The sequence below is a fragment of the Scyliorhinus torazame genome, chromosome 2 (genome assembly GCF_047496885.1).
Source record: "Scyliorhinus torazame isolate Kashiwa2021f chromosome 2, sScyTor2.1, whole genome shotgun sequence".
Classification (NCBI taxonomy): domain Eukaryota; kingdom Metazoa; phylum Chordata; class Chondrichthyes; order Carcharhiniformes; family Scyliorhinidae; genus Scyliorhinus; species Scyliorhinus torazame.
The window spans coordinates 398,031,196-398,052,410 of NC_092708.1; the positions used below are offsets into that span (position 1 = coordinate 398,031,196).

The 21,215-nt window shown below is 56.9% G+C and overlaps 1 protein-coding gene across 1 annotated transcript in view; it reads right to left on the reverse strand.

The window, feature by feature from the left end:
• LOC140407704 (nesprin-2-like) overlaps positions 1–21,215 on the reverse strand; it is a 273,730-nt gene that overhangs the window by 133,717 nt on the left and 118,798 nt on the right. The window contains exons 26-28 of the mRNA XM_072495012.1: positions 15,432–15,500; positions 12,670–12,815; positions 3,199–3,325 (exon numbers count right to left, since the gene is read on the reverse strand). Coding sequence (XP_072351113.1) covers positions 3,199–3,325; positions 12,670–12,815; positions 15,432–15,500 — 342 coding nt within the window. The remainder of the gene's footprint in view (positions 1–3,198; positions 3,326–12,669; positions 12,816–15,431; positions 15,501–21,215) is intronic.

Here is a 21,215-nt window from a genome sequence, read left to right on the forward strand (position 1 = left end):
AGTTATCACGCACCATAACCGCACCAGTTATCACGCACCATAACCGCACCAGTTATCACACACCATAACCGCACCAGTTATCACACACCATAACCGCACCAGTTATCACGCATCAAAACCGCACCAGTTATCACGCACCATAACCGCACCAGTTACCACGCACCATAACCAGTTATCATGCACCATAACCACAGTTATCACGCACCCTAACCATACACAGTTATCACGCACCATAACCACGCAGTTATCACGCACCATAATTACACAGATATCACACACCATACCCACAAACAGCTATCAAACACCACAACCACACACAGTTATCACGCACCATAACCACAAACAGTTATCACACACCATAACCACACACACTGATCACACACCATAACAGCTGTTATCTCACACCATGACCACACAGTTATCACGCACCATAACCACACAGTTATCACGCACCATAACCACACAGTTATCACGCACCATAACCACACAGTTATCACGCACCATAACCACACACAGTTATCACGCACCATAACTGCACCAGTTATCACGCACCATAACCGCACCAGTTATCACGCACCATAACCGCACCAGTTATCACACACCATAACCGCACCAGTTATCACGCATCAAAACCGCACCAGTTATCACGCACCATAACCGCACCAGTTATCACGCACCATAACCGCACCAGTTATCACGCACCATAACCGCACCAGTTATCACGCACCATAACCGCACCAGTTATCACGCACCAAAACTGCACCAGTTATCACGCACCATAACCGCACCAGTTATCACGCACCATAACCGCACCAGTTATCACGCACCATAACCGCACCAGTTATCACGCACCATAACCACACAGTTATCACGCACCATAACCACAGTTACCATGCACCCTAACCACACAGTTATCACACACCATAACCACACACAGTTATCACACACCATAACCACACACAGATATCACGCACCATAACCACAGTTATCACGCACCCTAACCAGTTATCACGCACCCTAACCACCGTTACCACGCTCCATAACCAGTTATCATGCACCATAACCACAGTTATCACGCACCCTAACCATACACAGTTATCACGCACCATAATTACACAGTTATCACACACCATACCCACAAACAGTTATCACACACCACAACCACACACAGTTATCACGCACCATAACCACAAACAGTTATCACACACCATAACCACACACACTGATCACACACCATAACAGCTGTTATCTCACACCATGACCACACAGTTATCACGCACCATAACCACACAGTTATCACGCACCATAACCACAGTTATCACGCACGATAACCACACAGTTATCAAGCACCATAACCACAAACAGTTATCCCACACCATAACCATACATAGTTATCACACACCATAACCACAAACAGTTATCACACACCATAACCACACAATTATCACGCACCATAACCACACAGTTATCACACACCTTAACCACAGTTATCACAGACCATAACCACACAGTTATCACGCACCATAATCACACTCGGTTATCACGCACCATAACCACACAGTTATCACGCACCCTAACCACACAGTTAGCAGGCACCCTAACCACACAGTTATCACGCACCCTAACCACAGTTATCACACACCATAACCGCAGTTATCATGCACCATAACCGCACACTCAATTATCACGCACCATAACCACGAACAGTTATCACACACCTTAACCAGTTATCACGCACCATAACAGCAGTTATAATACACCATAACCACACACAGTTATCACGCACCATAACTACACAGTTATGACGCACCATAACCACAAACAGTTATCACACTCCTTAACCACACAGTTATCACACACCATAACCACACACAGTTATCACGCACCATAACCACACAGTTATCACGCACCATAACCACACAGTTATCACGCACCATAACCACAGTTATCACAGACCATAACCACATATGGTTATCACGCACCATAACCACAGTTATCACTCACCATAACCACAGTTATCACGCACCCTAACCAGCTATCACGCACCCTAACCACCGTTACCACGCACCATTACCAGTTATCATGCACCATAACCACAGTTATCACGCACCCGAACCAGAGTTATCACGCACCCTAATGCGCAGTTATCACTCACCATAACCACGCAGTTATCACTCACCATAACCACGCAGTTATCACTCACCATAACCACGCAGTTATCACACACCATAATTACACAGTTATCGCGCACCATAACCACAAACAATTATCACACACCACAACCACACACAGTTATCACGCACCATAACCACAAACAGTTATCACACACCATAACCGCACACACTGATCACACACCATAACAGCTGTTATCTCACACCATGACCACACAGTTATCACGCACCATAACAACAGTTATCAAACACCACAACCACAAACCGTTATCACACACCATAACCGCAGTTATCACGCACCATAACCACACAGTTATCACGCACCATAACCACACAGTTATCACGCACCATAACCAGAGTTATCACGCACCATAACCACACACAGTTATCAAGCACCATAACCACAAACCGTTATCACACACCATAACCGCAGTTATCACGCACCATAACCACACAGTTATCACGCACCATAACCACACAGTTATCACGCACCATAACCAGAGTTATCACGCACCATAACCACACACAGTTATCAAGCACCATAACCACAAACAGTTATCACACACCATAACCACAGTTATCACGCACCATAACCACACAGTTATCACGCACCATAACCGCACACAGATAGCACACACTATAACTGCACACTTAGTTATCACACACCATAACCAGGCAGTTATCACGCACCATAATTACACAGTTATCACGCACCATAATTACACACAGTTATCACGCAACATAACCACACAGTTATCACGCAGCATAACCACAAACAGTTATCACACACCATAACCGCACACACCTATCACACACCATACCTGCAATAATCACACACCATAACCACAAACAGTTATCACACACCATAACCGCAAAGTCATCATGCACCCTAACAGCACACCAAGATACATAAATGCAAATTGTTGTTGTCGAGTTCTAGCTGTTGAACAAGGGGTTAACGAGCTCCACAGCTAGTCGCGACTGGCCCATGGGGTTGAGTCTATGGCCTCGTCCAGCAAAGCCTTACCCGGTGCTGGCTGGTCAGAGTGAGCGTTTCTCAGGAGCTCTGATTGCTGGGACATCTCATCTCCCAGAATGCCTGCTTCCCGCCTCACACTGTGGATGCTTCCAGAACATTCCGACAAGAGCTTGTCCTGAAAGAAATGATGCACCTTCATCAGTCTATTTACAAAATGTTACTGTCCCCATCAAACACTCCCAGGACAGGTACAGCACGGGGTTAGATACAGAGTAAAGCTCCCTCTACACTGTCCCCATCAAACACTCCCAGGACAGGTACAGCACGGGGTTAGATACAGAGTAAAGCTCCCTCTACACTGTCCCCATCAAACACTCCCAGGACAGGTACAGCACGGGGTTAGATACAGAGTAAAGCTCCCTCTACACTGTCCCCAACAAACACTCCCAGGACAGGTACAGCATGGGGTTAGATACAGAGTAAAGCTCCCTCTACACTGTCCCCATCAAACACTCCCAGGACAGGTACAGCACGGGGTTAGATACAGAGTAAAGCTCCCTCTACACTGTCCCATCAAACACTCCCAGGTCAGGTACAGCACGGAGTTAGATACAGAGTAAAGCTCCCTCTACGCTGTCCCCATCAAACACTCCCAGGACAGGTACAGCACGGAGTTAGATACAGAGTAAAGCTCCCTCTACACTGTCACCATCAAACACTCCCAGGACAGGTACATCACGGAGTTAGATACAGAGTAAAGCTCCCTCTACACTGTCCGCATCAAACACTCCCAGGACAGGTACAGCATGGGGTTAGATACAGAGTAAAGCTCCCTCTACACTGTCCTCATCAAACACTCCCAGGACAGGTACAGCACGGGGTTAGGTACAGAGTAAAGCTCCCTCTACGCTGTCCCCATCAAACACTCCCAGGACAGGTACAGCACGGAGTTAGATACAGAGTAAAGCTCCCTCTACACTGTCCCCATCAAACACTCCCAGAACGGGTACAGCACTGGGTTAGATACAGAGTAAAGCTCCCTCTACGCTGTCCCCATCAAACACTCCCAGGACAGGTACAGCACGGAGTTAGATACAGAGTAAAGCTCCCTCTACACTGTCACCATCAAACACTCCCAGGACAGGTACAGCACGGGGTTAGATACAGAGTAAAGCTTCCTCTGCACTGTCCCCATCAAACACTCCCAGGACAGGTACAGCACGGGGTTAGATACAGAGTAAAGCTCCCTCTACACGGTCCCCATCAAACACTCCCAGGACAGTTACAGCACGGGGTTAGATACAGAGTAAAGCTCCCTCTACACTGTCCCCATCAAACCCTCCCAGGACAGGTACAGCACGGGGTTAGATACAGAGTAAAGCTCCCTCTACACTGTCCCCATCAAACACTCCCAGGACAGGAACAGCACAGGGTTAGATACAGAGTAAAGCTCCCTCGACACTGTCCCCATCAAACACTCCCAGGACAGGTCGTGCACGGGGATAGTGTGGTAGTATGTATTAGGGGTCATGTGGGACTGTGAAGCCGTGATGCTATTGGCTGACAGATCCCAGGTCCTGGTTGGCTGTTGATCCCTAGCTCCGCCCTGAAGGCGGAGTATAAGAACCTGGGCTTCTCCCCGCAGCTCCAGTCTGTTGCTGAACTGCTGGGAACAAGTCACACTTAATAAAGCCTCATCGACTTCACCTCTATTCGTCTCTCTCGTAAGTCATTGTGCGCTACAATTTATTAAGCATGCTTAAAGGACTATGGAGCTCAGGATCGCCCCGGAATGCCTGCGGATCAGCCCCCATGCAGTGAACGCGGCAGCAGTTTTTAAACACTGGCAGACTTGTTTCGAAGCCTACCTCCGAACGGCCCCCGGCCGGATCACAGAAGACCAGAAACTGCAGGTCCTGCATTCGAGGGTAAGCCCGGGAATTTACCCTCTCATAGAAGACCCAGAGGATTTCTCGACGGCGTTCGCAGCACTAAAGAGCGTCTACGTTCGTCCAGTGAACCAGGTCTACGCACGCTCCCAACTCGCAACGAGACGGCAAAGCCCCGGAGAATCGCTAGAAGAGTTCTACGCCGCGCTGCTAATTTTGGGACGGGGCTGCGGCTGCCCGCCGGTAAACGCGACGGAACACACGGACATGTTAATTCGCGATGCGTTTGTGGCAGGTATGTACTCTCCCCAAATCCGCCAAAGACTTTTAGAAAAAGAGTCGCTAGGACTCTCAGAGGCACGGGTCATTGCAGCTTCCCTAGATGTGGCCTCGCAAAACGCCCACGCCTACGGCCCCGACCGCGCGGCAGCCCCTTGGGCTCCGTGGACCCCCGTCGTGACAAACCCCCTTCCCCCCCCCCCCTCCCTCACAGGCTTGCGCGGTTAAGACGCCAGACCATCCCGGGGGGGCCCGCTGCTATTTCTGCGGGAAGGCGAAACACCCCCGGCAGCGCTGCCCGGCCCGCGCGGCAACTTGCAAGAGCTGCGGGAAAAAGGGCCATTTCGCGGCTGTGTGCCGGTCCCGGGGGGTCGCCGCTGTCCCCGGAGAAGAAAGAGTCCAGCGCATCCCAAACGCTCCCCAACCCCCCCAGCACCCCATGTGCGACCCGCGGGCGCCGCCATTTTGGGTCCCGGCCACCACGAGGGGAGGATGGGCGCCGCCATCTTGTGACCCCCCAGCCATGTGCGATGCATGGGGGCGGCCATTTTGTCCACCCCCGACCATGTGCGATCCGTGGGGGCGGCCATTTTGTCCACCCCCGGCCGCGTGCGATTCATGGATGCCGCCATCTTGGATGACAACAATGGACCCCAGCATCGACGGCTCCACGGGGTCCGAAGATGACGCTGAGACACTACGACCACATCTGGCCTCGGTGACGCTGGATCAAGCACGGCCCCGGACGCTCCAGACGACGACAACAACGGTGCTGATCAACGGACACAAGACACCATGCCTGATCGACTCCGGGAGCACCGAAAGCTTCATCCACCCCGACACGGTAAGACGCTGTTTTTTGACAATCCGTCCCAGTACGCAAAAGATTTCCCTAGCTGCAGGATCCCACTCCGTAGAGATCAAAGGGTTCTGCATAGTGACCCTAACGGTGCAAGGGAGGGAGTTTAAAAACTACAGGCTCTACGTCCTCCCCCAACTCTGCGCGCCCACATTACTGGGATTAGATTTCCAGTGCAACCTGCAGAGCCTAACGTTTCAATTCGGCGGCCCAATACCCCCACTCACTATCTGCGGCCTCGCAACCCTCAAAATTGAACCGCCGTCCTTGTTTGCAAACCTCACCCCGGATTGCAAACCCGTCGCCACTAGGAGCAGATGGTACAGCGCCCAGGACCGGACATTTATCCGGTCCGAAGTCCAGCGGTTGCTGAAGGAAGGCAAAATCCAGGCCAGCAATAGTCCCTGGAGAGCCCAGGTGGTAGTAGTAAAGGATGGGGAGAAGCAAAGGATGGTCATAGAGTATAGCTAGACCATCAACAGGTACACACAGCTAGATGCGTACCCTCTCCCCCGCATATCCGACATGGTAAATCGGATTGCCCAATATAAGGTCTTCTCCACCGTGGACCTCAAGTCCGCCTATCACCAGCTCCCCATCCGCCCAGGTGACCGCAAGTACACAGCCTTCGAGGCAGATGGGCGACTATACCACTTCCTAAGGGTCCCATTTGGCGTCACAAACGGGGTCTCGGTCTTCCAACGGGAGATGGACCGAATGGTTGATCAACACGGGTTACAGGCCACGTTCCCATATCTCGACAATGTAACCATTTGCGGCCACGATCAGCAGGACCACGACGCCAACCTCCAAAAATTCCTCCAGACCGCAAACGCCTTGAACCTCACATACAACGAGGACAAGTGCGTGTTTAGCACAAACCGGCTGGCCATCCTGGGATACGTAGTGCGCAATGGGATAATAGGCCCCGACCCCGAACGCATGCGCCCCCTTATGGAATTTCCCCGCCCTCACTGCTCAAAAGCCCTGAAACGATGCCTGGTTTTTTTTTCATATTACGCCCAGTGGGTCCCCCAGTACGCAGACAAGGCCCGCCCGCTAATACAGACTACTACCTTCCCCCTGTCGACAGAGGCTCGCCAGGCCTTCAGCCGCATCAAAGCGGATATCGCAAAGGCCACGATGCGCGCCATCGACGAGTCCCTCCCCTTCCAGGTCGAGAGCGACGCCTCCGACGTAGCTCTAGCGGCCACCCTTAACCAAGCGGGCAGACCCGTGGCCTTCTTCTCCCGAACCCTCCACGCCTTAGAAATCCGCCACTCCTCAGTGGAAAAGGAAGCCCAAGCCATAGTGGAAGCTGTGCGACATTGGAGGCATTACCTGGCCGGCAGGAGATTCACTCTCCTCACCGACCAACGGTCAGTAGCTTTCATGTTCGATAATGCACAGCGGGGCAAAATTAAAAATGACAAGATCTTAAGGTGGAGGATCGAGCTCTCCACCTTCAACTATGAGATCTTGTACCATCCCGGAAAGCTGAACGAGCCGTCTGATGCCCTATCCCGCGGCACATGTGCCAACGCACAAATAGACCGTCTCCAAACCCTCCACAAGGACCTCTGCCACCCGGGGGCCACTCGGTTCTACCATTTTATAAAGTCCCGCAACCTCCCCTACTCCGTGGAGGAGGTCCGTACAGTCACCAGGAACTGCCACATCTGCGCTGAGTGCAAACCGCATTTTTTCAGGCCGGATAGAGCGCATCTGATAAAGGCTTCCCGTCCCTTTGAACGCCTCAGTCTGGATTTCAAAGGGCCCCTCCCCTCCACCGACCGAAACACATACTTCCTGAACGTGGTGGACGAGTACTCCCGTTTCCCTTTCGCCATCCCCTGCCCCGACATGACAGCGGCCACAGTTATTAAAGCCCTGAGCACTATATTCACACTGTTCGGTTGCCCCGCATATATCCATAGCGACAGGGGGTCCTCCTTCATGAGTGACGAGCTGCGCCAGTTCCTGCTCAGCAAGGGCATAGCCTCGAGCAGGACGACCAGCTACAACCCCCGGGGGAACGGACAAGTAGAGAGGGAGAACGGCACGGTCTGGAAGACCGTCCTACTGGCCCTACGGTCCAGAGATCTCCCAGTTTCACGGTGGCAGGAGGTCCTCCCGGACGCTCTCCACTCCATCCGGTCGCTGCTGTGTACCACCACTAACCAAACGCCTCATGAGCGCCTCCTTGTCTTCCCCAGGAAGTCCTCCTCCGGAACGTCGCTGCCGACCTGGCAGGCGGCCCCAGGACCCATCCTGCTCCAGAAACATGTGCGGGTGCACAAGTCGGACCCGTTGGTCGAGAGGGTTCATCTCCTCCACGCGAACCCGCAGTACGCCTACGTGGCGTACCCCGACGGCCGACAGGACACGGTCTCCCTGCGAGACCTGGCGCCCGCCGGCAACACGCACACCCCCCCCGACACCGATCACCCCCTCCCTGCCACCGGCGCACCCCGCGACCGCCCCCTTCCCGGGAGGATCGGTCCTCCTCCCATGTCCGACCAGGAGTGAAACTGAAGCAGACACCGAAAAGCTCCCGGAGACGACAACGCGGGAACAAGCACCTGCACCACCACCGGGGCTGCGGCGATCGACAAGGAAGACCAGACCGCCCGCTCGACTCGTGGCATCAGTGTAACACAAGAATGTTGTGCACTTTAACGAGAATGTACTTTTTCCCCTCTCGAATTTTGTAAATAGTTCACAAACCCTGTACATAGCCCAATGTAGGGCAAAGTGTAGAACATTGAAAAGACATGCCAAAGTTTTCTCCTCCCAGGACCAGCCTTGTAAACCCCTACCACCATGCGAAGCACCACCCCGCCGGGTTCATTTTTAACAAGGGGTGAATGTGGTAGTATGCATTAGGGGTCATGTGCGACTGTGAAGCCGTGATGCTATTGGCTGACAGATCCCGGGTCCTGGTTGGCTGTTGATCCCTAGCTCCGCCCTGAAGGCGGAGTATAAGAACCTGGGCTTCTCCCCGCAGCTCCAGTCTGTTGCTGAACTGCGGGGAACGAGTCACGCTTAATAAAGCCTCATCGACTTCACCTCTATTCGTCTCTCTCGTAAGTCATTGTGCGCTACAGTTAGATACAGAGTAAAGCTCCCACTACACTGTCCCCATCAAACACTCCCAGGACAGGTACAGCACAGGGTTAGATACAGAGTAAAGCTCCCTCTACACTGTCTCCATCAAACACTCCCAGGACAGGTACAGCACAGGGTTAGATACAGAGTAAAGCTCCCTCTACACTGTCTCCATCAAACACTCCCAGGACAGATACAGCACGGGGTTAGATACAGAGTAAAGCTCCCTCTACGCTGTCCCCATCAAATACTCCCAGGACAGGTACAGCACAGGGTTAGATACAGAGTAAAGCTCCCTCTACACTGTCCCCATCAAACAATCCCAGGACAGGTACAGCACAGGGTTAGATACAGAGTAAAGCTCCCTCTACACTGTCTCCATCAAACACTCCCAGGACAGATACAGCACGGGGTTAGATACAGAGTAAAGCTCCCTCTACGCTGTCCCCATCAAATACTCCCAGGACAGGTACAGCACAGGGTTAGATACAGAGTAAAGCTCCCTCTACACTGTCCCCATCAAACAATCCCAGGACAGGTACAGCACAGGGTTAGATACAGAGTAAAGCTCCCTCTATGCTGTCCCCATCAAACACTCCCAGGACAGATACAGCACGGGGTTAGATGCAGAGTAAAGCTCCCTCTACACTGTCCCCATCAAACACTCCCAGGACAGATACAGCACTGGGTTAGATACAGAGTAAAGCTCCCTCTACACTGTCCCCATCAAACACTCCCAGGGTTGGTACAGCACGGGGTTAGATACAGAGTAAAGCTCCCTCTATGCTGTCCCCATCAAACACCCCCAGGACATGGACAGCACGGGGTTAGATACAGAGTAAAACTCCCTCTACACTGTCCCCATCAAACACTCCCAGCACAGGTACAGCACAGGGTTAGATACAGAGTAAAGCTCCCTTTACACTGTCCGCATCAAACACCCCCAGGACAGGTACAGCACGCGGTTAGGTACAGAGTAAAGCTCCCTCTACACTGTCCGCATCAAACACTCCCAGGACAGGTACAGCACGGGGTTAGATACAGAGTAAAGCTCCCTCTACACTGTCCCCCATCAAACACTCCCAGGACAGGTACAGCACGCGGTTAGATACAGAGTAAAGCTCCCTCTACACTGTCCCCATCAAACACCCCCAGGACAGGTACAGCACGCGGTTAGATACAGAGTAAAGCTCCCTCTACACTGTCCCCATCAAACACTCCCAGGACAGGTACAGCACGGGGTTAGATACACAGTAAACCCCCCTCTACACTGTCCCCATCAAACACTCCCAGGACAGGTACAGCACGGGGTTAGATACAGAGTAAAGCTCCCTCTACACTGTCCCCATCAAACACTCCCAGGACAGGTACAGCACGGGGTTAGATACAGAGTAAAGCTCCCTCTCCACTGTTCCCATCAAACACTCCCAGGACAGGTACAGCACGGGGTTAGATACACAGTAAAGCTCCCTCTACACTGTCACCATCAAACACTCCCAGGTCAGGTACAGCACGGGGTTAGATACAGAGTAAAGCTCCCTCGACACTGTCCCCATCAAACACTCCCAGGACAGGTACAGCACGGGGTTAGATACAGAGTAAAGCTTCCTCTACACTGTCCCCATCAAACACTCCCTGGACAGGTACAGCACGGGGTTAGATACAGAGTAAAGCTCCCTCTATACTGTCCCCATCAAATACTCCCAGGACAGGTACAGCACGGGGTTAGATACAGAGTAAAGCTCCCTCTATACTGTCCCCATCAAATACTCCCAGGACAGGTACAGCACAGGGTTAGATAAAGAGTAAAGCTCCCTCTACACTGTCCCCATCAAACACTCCCAGGACAGGTACAGCACGGGGTTAGATACAGAGTAAAGCTCCCTCTATACTGTCCCCATCAAATACTCCCAGGACAGGTACAGCACAGGGTTAGATAAAGAGTAAAGCTCCCTCTACACTGTCCTCATCAAACACTCCCAGGACAGGTGCAGCACGGGGTTAGATACAGAGTAAAGCTCCCTCTACACTGTCCTCATCAAACACTCCCAGGACAGGTACAGCACGGGGTTAGATACAGAGTAAAGCTCCCTCTACACTGTCCTCATCAAACACTCCCAGGACAGGTACAGCACGGGGTTAGGTACAGAGTAAAGCTCCCTCTACACTGTCCCCATCAAACACTCCCAGGACAGGTACAGCACGGGGTTAGATACAAGTGTCCTCTTCACTTCAATCATGTGAAATTTGCAATGTATCTATTTCATTCTTAGATTGAAGATTCGATGTTGAATGAGGGATTGCGCAAAATTGAGACAGGAAGTCCCAAAGCCACTTCAGACGTGATATCTGAAGTCCCCTAAAGGAATTGTTGGAGCAGGAACCATTTGTGAAAGTTGGTATCTGACATTGCGGAGCTGCAGTGTGATGTTAGTGTGCAGGCAGTCTCCCTTTGTCTGGTGAGGACAGCTGCAAAGCAACGGAACTTTCAACACCATCCAGGACAAAGCAGCTCCACGTGACTGACACCCATCCACCACCTGCAGCATTCGCTCCCTCCACCACCTGCAGCATTCACTCCCTCCACCACCTGCAGCATTCACTCCCTCCACCACCTGCAGCATTCGCTCCCTCCACCACCTGCAGCATTCGCTCCCTCCACCACCGACGCACAGTGGCAGCCGTGTGTCCCATCTACAAGATGCACTGCAGGAGCTCACCAAGGTTCCTCAGACAGCACCTTCCAAACCCACGACCCACTACCATCTAGAAGGACAAGAGCAGCAGACACCTGGGAACCCCACCGCCTGGAGGTTCCCCTCCGAGTCACTCACCACCCCGACTGGGAAATATATTGGCCGTTCCTTCACTGTCGCTGGGGCAACATCCTGGAACTCCCTCCCTAACAGCACAGTGGGTGTACCTACACCTCAGGGACTGCACCGGTTCAAGAGGGCAGCTCACCACCACCTTCTGAAGGGCAGTTCGGAATGGGCCCAGGCAGCAATGCCCACATCCCAAGGACAAATTAAATAAGCAGCCCAATTTCTGATCATCGAACCCAAGACCTGGCCTCTGTCACAGAGGCTCCAACTGGAGCTCACCGAGGGAAATCAGTCGGGATCCAGATCAAAGGAGGTTCAATGGAAACAAGTATCTCCCCTTCAGTGGTGGGGCGGACTGTGGGGATAATGAATCGAGGATCCAATGTCGGCAGCACTGCTCAGGAGCAGTACGCCAGCTGATTTCCTGTCCAGTATCGTCTGCTTTGACCAGTGCCCAGTGAACCCTCCATCGGGCAGTGAAACCCCTGCCCCCGGTGCTGCTGACCCCCAGGACACTGCTTTCCACTGGCAGTGCCAGTTCCTCAGTCTCGACACTTACATAGCCGTCGCGGTGATCCACCCCTGACCTTTGGCCATCAGAGGGCGGGTGGTGTCCGGTGATTTCGGTCTGCTGGAACTGACACTTCCTGTTTTCCTCAGGGCTGGCGGTCAGATGCCAGGGGCCCGGATCTGTACCCACGTCCCCTGAGAACAAGAACAGTGAATGAGAGGCGGAACAAGCACAACTGGTGGTCACACAGGTTGGCAGCAATGAGGTGGGGCACACTCCAAGTAAACTGGTCCATAGCCCCCGACAGTGACCCCCAATGTGGCCCCGGAACCCCCCCCAATCCCCCTCCATGCTGCCCCCTCAAGACTAACACCCTCCCCCTCCACTCACCACAGCCCCACACGAGTAATGGCCTTCCTCCGTGACCCCCACCACTATGCTCGGGAGTGACCCCCCCCACCCCGAGTGGCCCCCCCCACCCCGAGTGGCCCCCCCCACCCCGAGTGGCCCCCCCACCCCGAGTGACACCCCCCACCCCGAGTGACCCCCCCCCCACCCCGAGTGACCCTCCCCACCCCGAGTGACCCCCCCCCGCCCCGAGTGACCCCCCCCACCCTGAGTGACCCCCCCACCCTGAGTGACCCCCCCACCCTGAGTGACCCCTCCACCCTGAGTGACCCCCCCACCCTGAGTGACCCCCCCACCCTGAGTGACCCCCCCACCCTGAGTGACCCCCCCACCCTGAGTGACCATCCAGGATCTTATGTATTTCAATCAAGTTGTGATTTTAAATTCTGACCAATCCTGTGGATTCTAAAGGCTGTTCCCTCGTGGGCGAGTCCAGACTGGGGGCAATGTTTTGAAATTGGGGGGTTGCCCGTGAGGAGAATTTGATTCTGAGGGTTGTGTGGAAATCTCTGCCTCCAGGCGCCGGATTTGGGGTCATTGATTATTACGGTGGAGGTAGATTCTTGTTGAGCAAGGGGGTCAAAGGTTATTGGGGGGTTGATGGGAATGTGGAGATCAACAGATCAACAATGATCTTATTGAATGGTGGAGCAGGCTCGAGGGGCCGAGTGGCCGGCTCCTGCTCCTATTTTGTGTGATCGACTGACAGCTCACCCAGAATGATCCCCCCCCGCAAGCTCCCCACACAGAGTGATTCCCCCAATGCAAACCCCCAGAGTGACAGTGAGGCCCCTGAGAGCAAACTCTCCAACCGCGCCCCCCCCATGAGTGACCCCAACCGCGACCCCGAGAGTGACCCCAACCGCGACCCCGAGAGTGACCCCAACCGCGACCCCGAGAGTGACCCCAACCGCGACCCCGAGAGTGACCCCAACCGCGACCCCGAGAGTGACCCCAACCGCGACCCCGAGAGTGACCCCAACCGCGACCCCGAGAGTGACCCCAACCGCGACCCCGAGAGTGACCCCAACCGCGACCCCGAGAGTGACCCCAACCGCGACCCCGAGAGTGACCCCAGCCACGCCCCCCCCCCCAAGAGTGACCCCAACCGCGACCCCCCCGAGAGTGACCCCAACCGCGACCCCGAGTGTGACCCCAACCGCGACCCCGAGTGTGACCCCAACCTCGACCCCGAGAGTGACCCCAACCGCGACCCCGAGAGTGACCCCAACCGCGACCCCGAGAGTGACCCCAGCCACGCCCCCCCCAAGAGTGACCCCAGCCACGCACCCCCCCCCAAGAGTGGCCCCAGTCTTGCTGGAATCTGACGGATTCGGGTGTTGGGGGAAGTGGGGGGGCGCATGTGCAGGATGGAGTCATATTCTTGTCTTTGCCCATGGGTTGCCCTCCCCACCTCACCCTCCGCCACGGGGAAACTGTGTCACCCCCAAAACCCAATATCCCCGTACCACCCCCACCTCCCCAACATTGCCCCTCCTCGCCCCACCCCCATCCTCATGGTTCAACCACAAGTTGGCAGGAAGTGGAAGAGGACAGTCTGGAGGAGCACAGCGCGACCCCGTCTCGTGTAGGATGTTGGGTGAAGCACCAACCTCACATTTATTGGACGGAAATGGATTAATCCCCTTTCTTTCCCTCATCTCAAGATGGTAAAATTAGACGGACACAGAAAAAACGAGAAGTGGTTTTGCCCAGCGAAAGCGCGAGGTGAAAGGGAGGTGGCAGCTGATTCAATAATAACTTTCAAAGGAGAATTAGATGGAGATTTGAAGGAAATGACCTTTGCTGGGCCCTGGGGAAAGCGACAGGGAGTTGAGCAGCTCCCTCAATGAGCCATCACGAGCACGATGGGTTGAATGTTTTCCTGCTTCTATACGTCCAGAAAAGACCAGACGCCTGCGCCCAGCTCATTTCCCCAAAACCCCCCGTGTGAAAATCCACTGGAGAAATAACGTCACTAACAAGACCCCAGAATGTCGATCATGGGCAGACACTGGGAAATCTGGCGTTCTGGGTGAATAATTGGGGAGGGGTTGGGGGGATGAATGATTGGGGAGGGGTTGGGGGGGGTTGAATGGTTGGGGAGGGGTTGGGGGGGGTTGAATGATTGGGGAGGGGTTGTGGGGGTAAATCAGGGTCAGCGACAGGCCGGCTGTTTACATGCTTCGTGCATCGACATGCGTGACGGCCTTGTGACATCACAGTGGTGTGAACAAGCATGCGTGTAACACGGATGCAGGGAAGAGATGGCGAGCGGAGCGGTCGAGGAGAATGGTGCCGTGGGGAGGAGGTGGCGGTGTCACGGAGCGTGGCACAGGGTGATGGATGTGACGGGGCGGCAGGGTTCAGGGTGGGCACATGCGTAGCAGCCAGCTGCCTACCAGCTGAAGTTCTCAATGTGAGTTCTGTCATTTTAACAAAGGCTTCAGGACTCTCTGTGATTTCTACATCTGCAAAAGACAAGAGCGACACGTTCAGCATCGACCTCACTCCCCGAAACCCAGGGGCAGGCCCCACACACACACCCTCACACACACACACCCCCCACACACAACCCCCCCCACACACCCGCACACACACCCGCACACACACCCGCACACACACCCGCACACACACCCGCACACACACCCACACCCTCACACACACCCACACCCTCACACACACCCACACACCCTCACACACACCCACACACCCTCACACACACCCACACACACCCTCACACACCCTCACACACCCTCACACACCCTCACACACACCCACACACACACCCACACACCCTCACACACACCCACACACACCCCCACACACCCCCACACACCCTCACACACCCTCACACACACAGACCCACACACAGACCCACACACAGACCCACACACAGACCCACACACACACACCCTCACACACACAACCACCCCCACACACCCGCACACACACCCGCACACACACCCACACACACACCCACACACACACCCACACACACACCCTCACACACACACACCCTCACACACACACATCCTCACACACACACCCTCACACACCCTCACACACACAACCCCCCACACACAACCCCCCCCACACACCCGCATACACACCCACACACACACCCGCACACACTCACACACACACCCACACACACACCCACACCCTCACACACACCCACACCCTCACACACCCACACCCTCACACACCCACACCCTCACACACACCTACAAACACACCTACACACACCCACACATACACCCACACACACATCCACCCACACGCACCCCCCCACACACACCCACCCCCCCACACACCCCCACCCCAACACACACCCACACACAACCCACCACACACAACCCCCCCCACACACACACTCCCCCCCCACCCCCCATATACACTCCCCCCACCCCCCTCCCACACACACCCAATCCCACACACACACACCCAACCCCTCCCCACACTTCCCCCCACACACATCCCCACCACCCCCACACACACACCCCCCCACCCCACACACACGGTGACGTACACTCCCCACCCCCTCACACATTGACGCACGCTCCCCGTCCCCCTCACACAGTGACGCACACCCCCCGTCCCCCTCACACAGTGACGCACACTCCCCACCCCCTCACAGTGACGCACACCCCCCAACCCCCTCACAGTGACGCACACTCTCCACCCCCTCACACAGTGATGCACACTCCGCGTCCCCTCACACAGTGACGCACGCTCCACACCCCCTCACAGTGACGCACACCCCCCCCCCTCAGTGACGCACACCCTCCACCCCCTCACACAGTGACGCACACTCTCCACCCCCTCACACAGTGACGCACGCTCTCCACCCCCTCACACAGTGACGCACGCTCTTCACCCCCTCACACAGTGACGCACGCTCCCCACCCCCTCACAGTGACGCACACTCCCCACCCCCTCACACATTGACGCACACTCCCCACCCCCTCACACAGTGACGCACACTCCCCACCCCCTCACACAGTGACGCACACTCCCCGTCCCCCTCACACAGTGACGCACGCTCCCCACCCCCTCACACAGTGACGCACGCTCCACGTCCCCCTCACACAGTGACGCACACTCCCCACCCCCTCACACAGTGACGAACACTCGTCACCCCCTCACACAGTGACGCACACTCCCCACCCCCTCACACAGTGACACACGCTCCCCGTCCCCCTCACACAGTGACGCACACTCCCCGTCCCCCTCACACAGTGATGCACACTCCCCACCCCCTCACACAGTGACGCACGCTCCCCGTCCCCCTCACACAGTGACGCACACTCCCCGTCCCCCTCACACAGTGACGCACACTCCCCGTCCCCTCACACAGTGACGCACACTCCCCGTCCCCCTCACACAGTGACGCACACTCCCCGTCCCCCTCACACAGTGACGCACACTCCCCGTCCCCCTCACACAGTGACGCACACTCCCCGTCCCCTCACACAGTGACGCACACTCCCCGTCCCCTCACACAGTGACGCACGCTCCCCACCCCCTCACAGTGACGCACACCCCCCACCCCCTCACACAGTGATGCACACCCTCCACCCCCTCACACAGTGACGCACGCTCTCCACCCCTTCACACAGTGACGCACGCTCTCCACCCCCTCACACAGTGACGCACGCTCCCCACCCCCTCACAGTGACGCACACTCCCCACCCCCTCACACATTGACGCACACTCCCCACCCCCTCACACAGTGACGCACACTCCCCACCCCCTCACACAGTGACGCACACTCCCCGTCCCCCTCACACAGTGACGCACGCTCCCCACCCCCTCACACAGTGACGCACGCTCCACGTCCCCTTCACACAGTGACGAACACTCGTCACCCCCTCACACAGTGACGCACACTCCCCGTCCCCTCACACAGTGACGCACGCTCCCCGTCCCCCTCACAGTGACGCACACTCCCCGTCCCCCTCACACAGTGACGCACACTCCTCACCCCCTCACACAGTGACGCACACTCCCCGTCCCCTCACACAGTGACGCACACTCCCCACCCCCTCACACAGTGACGCACACTCCCCGTCCTCCTCACACAGTGACGCACACTCCCCGTCCCCCTCACACAGTGACGCACGCTCCCCACCCCCTCACACAGTGACGCACGCTCCCCGTCCCCTCACACAGTGACGCACACTCCCCGTCCCCTCACACAGTGACGCACACTCCCCGTCCCCCTCACAGTGACGCACACTCCCCGTCCCCCTCACAGTGACGCACACTCCCCGTCCCCTCACACAGTGACGCACGCCCCCCGTCCCCTTCACACAGTGACGCACGCTCCCCGTCCCCTCACACAGTGACGCACGCTCCCCGTCCCCCTCACACAGTGACGCACGCTCCCCGTCCGCCTCACACAGTGACGCACACTCCTCACCCCCTCACACAGTGACGCACGCTCCCCGTCCCCTTCACACAGTGACGCACACTCCTCACCCCCTCACACAGTGACGCACACTCCCCACCCCCTCACACAGTGACGCACACTCCCCACCCCCTCACACAGTGACGCACGCTCCCCGTCCCCCTCACAGTGACGCACACTCCCCGTCCCCCTCACAGTGACGCACACTCCCCGTCCCCCTCACACAGTGACGCACACTCCTCACCCCCTCACACAGTGACGCACGCTCCCCGTCCCCCTCACACAGTGACGCACACTCCTCACCCCCTCACACAGTGACGCACACTCCCCACCCCCTCACAGTGACGCACACTCCCCACCCCCTCACACAGTGACGCACACTCCCCACCCCCTCACACAGTGACGCACACTCTCCACCCCCTCACACAGTGACGCACGCTCCCCGTCCCCTCACACAGTGACGCACACTCCCCGTCCCCCTCACACAGTGACGGACACTCCCCGTCCCCCTCACAGTGACGCACACTCCCCGTCCCCCTCACACAGTGACGCACACTCCTCACCCCCTCACACAGTGACGCACACTCCTCACCCCCTCACACAGTGACGCACACTCCCCACCCCCTCACACAGTGACGCACAATCCCCGTCCCCTCACACAGTGACGCACACTCCCCACCCCCTCACACAGTGACGCACAATCCCCGTCCCCTCACACAGTGACGCACACTCCTCACCCCCTCACACAGTGACGCACACTCCTCACCCCCTCACACAGTGACGCACACTCCTCACCCCCTCACACAGTGACGCACACTCCCCACCCCCTCACAGTGACGCACACTCCCCACCCCCTCACACAGTGACGCACACTCCCCACCCCCTCACACAGTGACGCACACTCTCCACCCCCTCACACAGTGACGCACGCTCCCCGTCCCCTCACACAGTGACGCACACTCCCCGTCCCCCTCACACAGTGACGCACACTCCCCGTCCCCCTCACAGTGACGCACACTCCCCGTCCCCCTCACACAGTGACGCACACTCCTCACACAGTGACGCACACTCCTCACCCCCTCACACAGTGACGCACACTCTCCACCCCCTCACACAGTGACGCACACTCCCCGTCCCCTCACACAGTGACGCACACTCCTCACCCCCTCACACAGTGACGCACGCTCCCCGCCCCCTCACAGTGACGCAAACTCCTCACCCCCTCACACAGTGACGCACACTCCCCACCCCCTCACACAGTGACGCACACTCCCCGTCCCCCTCATACAGTGACGCACACTCCCCGTCCCCTCACACAGTGATGCACACCCCCCACCCCCTCACACAGTGACGCACACTCCCCGTCCCCCTCACACAGTGACGCACACTCCTCACCCCCTCACACAGTGACGCACACTCCTCACCCCCTCACACAGTGACGCACACTCCCCGTCCCCCTCACACAGTGACGCACACTCCCCGTCCCCCTCACACAGTGACGCACACTCCCCGTCCCCCTCACACAGTGACGCACACTCCTCACCCCCTCACAGTGACGCACACTCCCCGTCCCCTCACACAGTGACGCACACTCCTCACCCCCTCACACAGTGACGCACACTCCTCACCCCCTCACACAGTGACGCACACTCCCCACCCCCTCACACAGTGACGCACACTCCCCACCCCCTCACACAGTGACGCACACTCCCCGTCCCCCTCACAGTGACGCACGCTCCCCACCCCCTCACACAGTGACGCACACTCCCCGTCCCCCTCACAGTGACGCACACTCCCCACCCCCTCACACAGTGACGCACACTCCCCGTCCCCCTCACAGTGACGCACGCTCCCCATCCCCTCACACAGTGACGCATGCTCCCCGTCCCCCTCACAGTGACGCACACTCCCCGTCCCCCTCACACAGTGACGCACACTCTCCATCCCCCTCACACAGTGACGCACACTCCCCGTCCCCCTCACACAGTGATGCACGCTCCCCGTCCCCCTCACACAGTGACGCACGCTCCCCGTCCCCCTCACAGTGACGCACACTCCCCGTCCCCCTCACACAGTGACGCACACTCCCCACCCCCTCACACAGTGACGCACACTCCCCGTTCCCTCACACAGTGACGCACACTCCCCGTCCCCCTCACACAGTGACGCACGCTCCCCGTCCCCTCACACAGTGACGCACGCTCCCCGTCCCCCTCACACAGTGACGCACGCTCCCCGTCCCCCTCACACAGTGACGCACACTCCCCACCCCCTCACACAGTGACGCACACACCCCAACCCCTCACATAGTGACGCACACTCCCCACCCCCTCACACAGTGACGCACACTCCCACCCCCTCACAGTGACGCACACTCCCCGTCCCCCTCACAGTGACGCACACTCCCCGTCCCCCTCACACAGTGACGCACACTCCCCGTCCCCCTCACAGTGACGCACACTCCCCGTCCCCTTCACACAGTGACGCACACTCCTCACCCCCTCACACAGTGACGCACGCTCCCCGTCCCCCTCACACAGTGACGCACGCTCCCCACCCCCTCACACAGTGACGCACGCTCCACGTCCCCTTCACACAGTGACGAACACTCGTCACCCCCTCACACAGTGACGCACGCTCCCCACCCCCTCACACAGTGACGCACGCTCCCCGTCCCCTCACACAGTGACGCACACTCCCCGTCCCCTCACACAGTGACGCACACTCCCCGTCCCCCTCACAGTGACGCACACTCCCCGTCCCCCTCACAGTG